A 9,900-nucleotide genomic window follows, 5' to 3' on the forward strand; every position below is an offset into this window, starting at 1 on the left:
TTCACATCCGGGGAGTTGAACATGCAGACCACACTGCCGACTTAAAGGGATAATCTGCATCCCTGTTACCTGAATAATTTTGCTCTGTTTCATGTTAGGCATTTATAGTTTTAAATGGATCACTTTACTACCATCCATTGAAGGCAGCAGCACAGTAATGCTTACCAGGATGTCTTAGTTGTGTAACTCCTAGTCACTGCCCTTTTCGTCACCTTTTACTCTCCAGGCAAAGGGTTGTTCATTAGATGTTCTTCTTGAATATAACTATTTGTTGACACCAACTACACTAGCACAAACAAATTATCTGCTGCCCAAGCTAACACATGTCACAATGGACCACTGTCCTTAAAAAAAAAAAAAAAAAAAAAAAAAAAAAAAAAAAAATACTCAAACTCCACCACACCCTCCCCCAATTTATTTAGAAAGAATTTCTTTACATAAAAAGAACAAGTGCACTTAAATGATGCTGTTTTGCCATGGCGTGTAACATTTTGATTATATTAATGTTAAGAGTATGGGTTGGTTAACAGTAAATAAAAGTGGAATATAAAAAATATCTATTTTGCCTTTTATAAATCTGAATCTTCTGTGGTTCTCAACCTCCTAGATATTCCTATTATATTCCAAATGAAATACTTGCTTTGAGGAGCACTTTTCGCAGGATGTAATCACACAAGTAGTCAATGCAGCGTGGTGAAGAATCGATTTTATTATTGTTGCTTATACTGTCCGATCTCCTGCCTTAATGTTGCTATAAAGATACCTGCTAAAGTCTTGGCTCCCTGGATTTAATCTGTCTTTAGAACAGACAGGGTTTATACATTGTAGCTACTTCTCTTTAAAATTTGATCGAACAGCTTCTGTTATTTGCGAGTTTTCACCACAGTTGGCCTTGTATGCTTAGATATATCACATATAGAGTAGCCTAGCTAGACTTGTCCTAAAAGATAAATTAATCACTTATTACTTTAATGAAATTGACCTTTAATAAAGAGACTTTCCTGCAGATTTTTTCCTGTTTTTTTTTTTTAAAAACTGTATTTACAGACTAGCTGTGCAGTAGAACCAGCTGAGGTCCTTATTTTAATATAATCGGCCATTGTATTTAATATTATCCAGTGCCCACGATTAAATGCAGTTCAGATGGTGAAATAGACTGCAACCCATATAGTTCATTACTGGTGTTTGTGATTCCTCACTATATGTCAGCGTTAGTAAAAATTGGTAGTTTCAAGACTAACATTGACAGAGTTTACATGGACAAGTCATGACAGTTTTCCTCAATGTTTTTGCAGTACTTTTTTGCTTTGCCGTTCTGATTTAGGAAAAAAAGGAATGCAGATTACTCCATTTATAATAATTTATAAAAAGAAAATAGTAATTATGAAAAGAATGACTCTGAATAAAGTGAGGAGAGCTTCATGCGTTGCCTTGAAGATTTAATAAAATTAATGAGAAAATAATTAACTTATTGCGCACATTCCAAATTATCATGCAGTACTTGTTTGTGTCTCATTACCTTTCCAACACACGTGCACTATTTAAAAAATAGATATGCATAACATCTAAAAGTGTTATTTAATTAAAGTAGTCTGTAAATGTATGTGGGAACACGGGGGTGGAGGGGAGTTACACTACAATACAATAAAAAACGGTATGCTCCTACATGAATATAAGATTGAGAACGGGGATATGTAAAAATACATACGTTTCCTGAGAAACTTCATGCACTGGCAGTTCTATAGGCGGAGTACCAGGCTGAGCATCCTAATGTTCCTGAACACATCTGCCAGTCCCTATACCCTGCCTCTGCTACGAGAAGCCACTGACTGCTAGTCTGCAGCTGTGGTAGAAGTGCCAGGCGCAGAATACTGTGGTTGAAGTATGTGAAATGATTTCAGATGATCCTAAATTAGTTTCAGATCCGAATTATTTACTTGAGTTGACATGGAGACTGAACTATGTGTACCATTACACCCACTAAGAGAGTGGTGCATTTGCTGCAGGCTGATGTTAGCATCAGGGCAATTTAAAAAAAAATCTGAGAGAGGTGTTCTTCTCTAGTGCTGCCAATCCAAAACTTCTAATGAACACCAAAATTAATCTCAAATTGAGTTTATAAGCAGTTTCTCTTTTACAGTTTGTTAGTTGCTGTAACCCATCTACGTTATTCCTAGGCTAGGTTGAACTAACGCACAGATGCAATTGACAACCACTGGATGTTTTGCAGGGTGCGCCGATTTACACCTATTGGACATGCTGACCCCCACGGAGAGAAAGAGGCAAGGGTACATTCATGAGCTGATTGTGACAGAAGAGAATTACGTCAATGACCTCCAGCTGGTCACTGAGGTACGGACTCCCCTTTGGACATGTTTCCAATGTATCAGTTTTAGTTTGCTTTCATTAGGTTTTGTATATTTTTTTAAATCAAGAGATCACCTGTCATTGAGGTGTTTTTTTTCTCTTTTTTTCTAATTCTTTTATTTAAAAAAGGATGTCTCTTTAATAACTTTGTTTTTCTTTGAGTTTGTTTTCTGTCTCCTTGCTGTCTACATACATACATTCTTAATGATAACCTATTGTCCCTCTAGACCTTTCAGAAGCCCATGTTAGAGTCTGAGCTACTGACCGAGAAGGAGGTGGCCATGATTTTTGTGAACTGGAAAGAACTGATCATGTGCAACATCAAGCTACTGAAGTATGTTTCCCAACCCTCCACAGGACTGTATTAACTTTTACTTAGAACCCATCCTTTACGTTATGTAAGCTGAATTGGATACATTTGAACTGAAATGAAATAAATATTTTCATGTTTTAGCTGTGGTTGAAGTTCAGGTTTGATGTTCAATGCTGAGTGCATTAGTCTGCTGGTCTGCAGTGCAGAGAACCTTCAATGATGTTACCTGCTGTATTTTTCCTTGGGCTGCAGGGCGTTGCGGGTGCGCAAAAAGATGTCTGGGGAGAGGATGCCAGTGAAGATGATTGGTGACATTCTGACTGCCCAGTTACCGCACATGCAGCCCTACATTCGATTCTGCAGCTGCCAGCTGAACGGAGCCACCCTCATCCAGCAGAAGACAGACGAGGTGCCTGAGTTCAAGGAGTTTCTCAAAGTAAGAAATACAGGAAACAGCATGACATGCACTTTGAAAAGAGCAAGTAAGCCAATGCAATGATATTCACTGGTAGTTCAAGTCCAAGTCTTGATAATTCATGCACAAGGGTGATCTACATTTAGGACTGAAACCTGGATATTAATCATTTCATGAAAAGTTGTGACCTCAACAGCATTTTCAGTATTTTCTGTTGGTGTCCCTTGATCTTGAAATAAAAGTGTATCTCTTCTTTGGACTAATCCTTCAGCTTCACTGCTACCCAGCTATACAAATACGGGAGCTAGGACTGGTATTGAACAGCTTTTAATACATTGTATGAACTAGAAGTGTATGTATCTTTCTAACCTTTTTTGTAATTGTAACAATACTTATTGAAGCAATTGTGCCTTTTTATCACACAAACAAAAATAAATAGTTCCAGCGCAGAAAGTTTACAGTGGTTCCTAATTAAATTATCCTTTTTTTTTGTCTAGTTTTCTAAAATTAAAGTTGTGATTCTCGTACATTTCTTTGTTCAATTTCAGAGGTTAGCGATGGACCCACGCTGCAAAGGGATGCCACTGTCTAGTTTTTTACTAAAGCCAATGCAAAGAGTTACAAGATATCCACTAATCATTAAAAATGTAAGTATAAGCCTTTACATCTACTAATAACAGTCAATATGTATCCCCTTATACTTGTATTTTTATTATTCAACAGATTTTTTTTAATTTATTTTTTTTATCAGTATGACCAGAAACTTTCTGCAAGCGTCTCTGGATGTATCTTGGCACAACTGTTTATTTGTAAGCGAAATAGAGAAAAACTAAAGAGACATAATTTGGGGTTTAGACCTGACAGGGTTTATAAAGAGTTGAGACTTCCCTTTAAAATTGCAACCAAACCTGACTTTGTGGGAAGTTTGTAATGTTCAGGGACAATGCATTCAGTTAGGTAGTGTTTAAAAATCTTCTAAATTTAGTTTAGTTGTTTGAAACCACAGAGGTTTTTTTTAACCACAGGGAGATTTTGAATGTAGGAGATGAGTTGCATTATTAAAGGTATAACCCTAAAGTGGTTTGGGAAAGCCCTGTTCTAATGGATCTGTGTGCTGATGTTTCTCTGATAGATCTTGGAGAATACCCCTGAGAACCACACAGACTACAGCCACCTGAAGCAGGCACTGGAGAAGGCAGAGGAGCTGTGCTCCCAGGTCAACGAGGGAGTACGTGAGAAGGAGAACTCTGATCGACTAGAATGGATTCAGGCCCACGTCCAGTGTGAGGGCCTGTCTGAGGTAACACCACCTTTATTAGACAAGAGCTGGACAGAATATTATTATTATTATTATTATTATTATTATTATTATTATTATTATTATTATTATTATTAGTTTGTTTGTCAGATGCCTTTATCCAAAGCAACGTACTGGACAATACAAGGTTACAAAACAATATTTAAATACAGTACAGTAAGTGCAAATACTGCTAGAATAATATATGAGATAAGCAGTCACAAGTTTAGGATTAAAACAATTTGTATCTATAATAACATAATAGTAGTGCAGTAGTAGCAGATATAATGGTATGCCCTTTAGTAATAGTGATTAAAAGTAAAATAGATTGCATGTTATGCAAGAAATATATACATTTTGTGACGAATCTGTTGGGTGGGGGTGTTTCTTATTGGTAACGCTGTACAAGAGGTGGCAGTTCATATCAAGGTCAAGCTTTGGAACAAGGTTGCTTAAATGAATAAGTGTGGAATTTATCATGAGGTGATTATTAGTTGGAATTTTCATGTAAATAAGTAGTAATAAGCCCACGTTCCGTAAGTAATAACACAACAGGCTGTAGGTACACACTGTAAGACATGTAGCCTTGTGCAGCACATTCTGTATATTACAGTGCAAACATACAGTATAGAGGGTTTTCAAATGGTAAGAAATTGTAAGAACAAAGTCACACTCTAAGCCCAAGAATTATTCCCCTCCTTCCGTTCGTCTCTTGCAAAGCAAGTAATCGGTGCTCCCTCCCTTTCTTTCCTGAAGCAACTTGTATTTAACTCTGTGACCAACTGCCTGGGGCCACGGAAGTTCCTTCACAGCGGGAAACTGTACAAGGCAAAGAGCAACAAGGAGCTGTACGGCTTCCTCTTCAACGACTTCCTGCTGCTCACACAGGTCATCAAACCACTTGGCTCCTCTGGAACAGACAAGGTCTTCAGCCCCAAATCCATCCTGCAGTACAAGATGTACAAGACTGTGAGTAGATCGAGTGACGTCCAGTGTCCTGTCCAAACAGGAAATATAGTTAAGATACGCCCATTGCATCATATATATATATTTTTTAGATTGTAAAATGCAATACCAATGTCCTGATTAGATCTTAGGTTGTCTATTCAGAATATATTTAATAGAGAGAGAAGTAAGTGCACCGTATTAACAGGACATATTCTTATGGAGTGCAGTTTGTGGCCAATTTTCTCGCATTCACTTGCAGAACATGAAAGAGATTATTTTCAGTCCAATTTTCTTAGTTCTAGCCTACTTAAGACTTCATTTTTATATAGATTGTTTTTTCAAACTACTGAAGGCAACTATCCACCTACCTGTATCAAATGAAGGCTATATTCCTTGTGGGGTAACGAGTGGACTAGTAGCTGCAGATGTCAGTCAACAACCAGGGGCAAAAAAGGACAGAAAAATGCAGCCAAAAAGTTACCAAACTCAGGCGTTTAATTTAGTGGTTAATACATAGTAAATAGCTTTAAAAGTCATGCCCTTTCAGTGATCGTTAACATTTCGGAAGCCAATGTAGGGACTTCATGCATATGTATCCTTTGACCCAGTTTAACTGCTCTGTAATGGTTCCTGCAGCCTATATTTCTGAATGAAGTGCTTGTGAAATTGCCCACTGACCCATCAGGAGACGAGCCCATTTTCCACATCTCCCACATTGACAGAGTCTACACACTCCGAGCAGAGAGCATCAATGAGAGGTAGGAGCCATGGATTACCGTGCACACTTTGCAATGCAAAATGCAGTAAATCCAATAGAAAAGTTGTTTTAAATTGTGTTTTGATATATTTATGTATTACAGAACTGCTTGGGTTCAGAAGATTAAAGCCGCTTCTGAACTTTACATTGAAACTGAAAAAAAGAAAAGGGAAAAGGCTTATTTAGGTACGATTAATGTGAGACTGAAAAAACATGCATGTGTGTTAATTAAATTACTCTTTACTGGCTGGAATGGAATATAATGAATTATCATACAACTCTAAGAACAGCATAGTTTCTAGTTGTTTAAATGTCAGAATTTACAGTATGCACATTAGAGTCCAGTATAGGGGATACCTTAATACCAAACTGGAGGTCTTTTTTACTGCCGCACTTGTTATCCATCTGTCCAGTTCGTTCTCAGAGAGCAACAGGAATTGGCCGTCTGATGGTGAATATTGTGGAAGGCATTGAGTTAAAACCCTGCAGGTCACATGGTGAGTATTTACTTCATCTTCACATTCTCTGCCTTCACCGTTTTTACTGTATGTTGATATTTTTGACTGCCATAGGTTTGTAGAGAGAGAAAGACGGATTCTTATTGTTGATCAAAAAAAAAAAAAAAAGAATATTCTTTATCAGGGGGTGTGCTGATACAATAATATTTTCCATGAAATTATCTTTAAGAAGTATTTGTCGTGAGGTATTAGATAAATCACCTATTTATTAATGCGTTGATTTAAAAACAAGAAAAGCTTCCCTTCCCTCACCTTTACAATTATGTACCAATCAATGACAATTAACTTCGGCATGCTTTAAAAGCCGATTAAGAGCTAATCTTCTTCTTCTCCTTATTTATTTCTTAACAGACACCCTTACCCAGGGCGACTTACAGTTGTAAACAAAAAAACAAACAATACATATCAGTAATTACAGTACAATTAAGAGCAAGATGCAGAGCACTGGCTTATAAAATATAAATTAGTTTAGTTTGATCAGTACAGGTTCTATACTAAATAACACTGTCAGATTGTTATAGTTTGATACTTGGTAATTGTGTAAACCAAGGGAGTCTGAGGTATTAACATGTTTTATTCCATTTAATTTAGCATTTCTGAAAGATAATTACGCTCTAAATACTAGAAACTCTAAATAGTTTCAGCACACCGCTGATATTTATAGTGAAATGCAAAAACACTTATTTTGGGGGGTCTGGCATGTTTTTTTTATGCCATTATTAAACAATATAGAGAGATCTAGTATTATGCTCCAGGGAGAATTTGGTAAATAAAATAAAAGGGAGATCCGTACTTAAGATCAGGATCCTTTTTCCTTAATGACTATTAGTGAGTACCTACGGGTTGATTTTGCAGCTTCAGTTCTGCATTGCTAAAACATCTCTTAGATCATGAAACCAAATTTTTTTTATTGAAGTAATTTTGAAATAATGTGTTATTAGTTTGTGTTTTCACTAGGGGGCATTGTAGAGTCAAGCAGAGACATGCACACAAACAATCAGCAGTTTGTTTTCACGCAGTACTACAACATCAACAGTGGTAACAAAAAAGAAAAAAAGGGCGAACCGGCACCAAGTTGCCACCAGTTAAATGTGGTGGTGTTACATTGTTTACCTTGTCTTTTATTCAGTCCTTGCTACAGTCCTGATTTTTGTATGCCCTTAGGAAAGAGCAACCCATACTGTGAGGTGACCATGGGCTCTCAATGCCACATTACCAAGACCATGCAGGACACTCTGAACCCCAAGTGGAATTCCAACTGCCAATTCTTCATCAAGGACCTGGAGCAGGACGTGCTGTGTGTTACAGTGTTCGAGCGCGACCAGTTCTCTCCTGATGGTCAGTGGAATCATCATCTCATTCAGGCTGCTGGAACAGCCAATAAAAATGTAGTAGGAAAAAAGAGTTGTATTATTGATCAAAGTAAGGAAACTGGGACAATAAACTAGAAATTGTTGTGCAAATGTGTTTATTTTGTTTCTTATTGCGCTTGGTATCAGACATCTTGTTATGTGTACATTGCCCTACCAGAAGTATTGGGACATCAGTCATTAAACATAACAACTCGGGTGGGGCTTTTATTGCCCTTTTTACCTCTCAGACTCCTTACTTATCCATTTACTACCAATGCAGAATGGGGTATTTGTCCTTTTTAATCTTAAAACAAATTCTACAATAGTGGATGCCAAGACTATCTATCTAATGACGGATTTAATAAGAGGTTTGAGCTGGGTAAATTAAGAGATGATGGCATTGCTGTAGCATGGTCATCTGTAATAATGGAATTCCTGAGTGAATGAAGCCTGACTGGAGATTGAGGACATTATCTGAACAAAGAAGTTCATTTATTACAGAGGAATATGCCACAGCATGGCCGTCATCCCTTAATTTATCACTATTGTATTACAACTTTGTAAAGTTATTTGTTTTTTTTTAGTTCACTGAAAGAGTGACTTGTTGAGAGAAGAGCCTGAGAGTCCAGGAGAAGATTTTTATCAGTAAGCTGTGGATTTAGAGCAGGTGTCATTAGTGTCATCTCTCACCCCTGCTTCAGTTCTTAAATAAGAACAGAATGGCAGACCTCCACAGAAAATAATTGGAGTGCCGTCTCCTGTAGATAAAGGTCTCACGCATAGCTGTTCTGTATTCCTAGAAAATAGATAATAGATTGTCATTAAAATATTTCTTATTTTTAAAGAGGAGGGGCCCTGTTCTGTTTCAAATCTTCTGTCAGGCCAGTCTATCTTTACTGGGCTCCACTGGAGGTCCTGACTGTGATACATGAATCTCAGCCTCCCACTCCCCCTTCTCTGTTCCAGATTTCCTGGGAAGGACCGAAATCCGGGTCACTGATATAAAGAAAGACCAGGGTTCTAAGGGACCAATCACCAAGCGGCTTCTCCTGCATGAAGTCCCTACGGGAGAGATAGTTGTGCGTCTGGACCTGCAGTTGTTTGAGGAACCATAGGAACCAAACATACTTACTATTATTTATGTTTCAAAGTCAAAAGCTGCACAGAGCAACTGATGGGTATCTGCAAAAGCTGTTGGGACAAAACAAGGGTCAGACACGTTTTAAAAAATATTTATGTGGGTGGTTTTGCGTTGCAGACTGGTACAAACTTAATCCTAATGGTCATTACAAATCAACAGGCAATGTATATTACTGACAACAATTGTATTCTAACCACATTCTGTAATACTGTACATTATGGTAATAAATCATTACCTTTTACATATTCACAGGACACAAAAATGCATTATTAATTAAATAAATATCATATATAATATATATATACTATATCCTATATTATATATATAATAATATATATATATATAATATTGCTATATATATTATATAATATAGTATACCCCTATTCAAAAAAAGGACAATATATCTATATGGGTAAGTGAAACAGTCTAAAACTTTAAAGACTTACTGTTTGAAAACATTTGTTTAGAAACAATAACAAATTCATGGGGAAAAAATTACCAAATATGGGATAAGTTTTCTGTTCACACTAACTTTTCTGCTGTTTCTAATACTATTACTACAATCATCAGCTGAAATTCACCTGTTCTGTTACAGCATAAGTTATGTTTTTGTGATAAATATTGAATTAGCTTACCTAATTTATATTTAATTATTTATTTTTTTAATGAAGATATTTATAATATTTATAACAGGGTAACTGTTTGCGTAAGCCTGTTTACAATAAAGCATTGTCACTATGCTGGGGTGGTTCACAGAATAGGTCAGAATTCCTGCTTGTTGTTTTGGATCTC

General features: G+C 36.7%; 1 protein-coding gene across 1 annotated transcript in view; it reads left to right on the plus strand.

Annotated features, from left to right (window-relative positions):
• Window positions 1-9,364, plus strand: part of itsn1 (intersectin 1 (SH3 domain protein)) — a 76,005-nt gene extending 66,641 nt beyond the window's left edge. The window contains exons 29-39 of the mRNA XM_041271605.1: window positions 2,231-2,352; window positions 2,595-2,701; window positions 2,933-3,116; window positions 3,644-3,742; window positions 4,228-4,395; window positions 5,149-5,361; window positions 5,977-6,098; window positions 6,201-6,283; window positions 6,511-6,594; window positions 7,780-7,953; window positions 8,934-9,364. Of these exons, the coding sequence (XP_041127539.1) occupies window positions 2,231-2,352; window positions 2,595-2,701; window positions 2,933-3,116; window positions 3,644-3,742; window positions 4,228-4,395; window positions 5,149-5,361; window positions 5,977-6,098; window positions 6,201-6,283; window positions 6,511-6,594; window positions 7,780-7,953; window positions 8,934-9,082 (1,505 nt within the window). The 3' untranslated portion in view covers window positions 9,083-9,364. The remainder of the gene's footprint in view (window positions 1-2,230; window positions 2,353-2,594; window positions 2,702-2,932; window positions 3,117-3,643; window positions 3,743-4,227; window positions 4,396-5,148; window positions 5,362-5,976; window positions 6,099-6,200; window positions 6,284-6,510; window positions 6,595-7,779; window positions 7,954-8,933) is intronic.
• Window positions 9,365-9,900: the final 536 nt, after the last annotated feature.

Source organism: Polyodon spathula, chromosome 15 (assembly GCF_017654505.1).
Source record: "Polyodon spathula isolate WHYD16114869_AA chromosome 15, ASM1765450v1, whole genome shotgun sequence".
NCBI classification, from domain to species: domain Eukaryota; kingdom Metazoa; phylum Chordata; class Actinopteri; order Acipenseriformes; family Polyodontidae; genus Polyodon; species Polyodon spathula.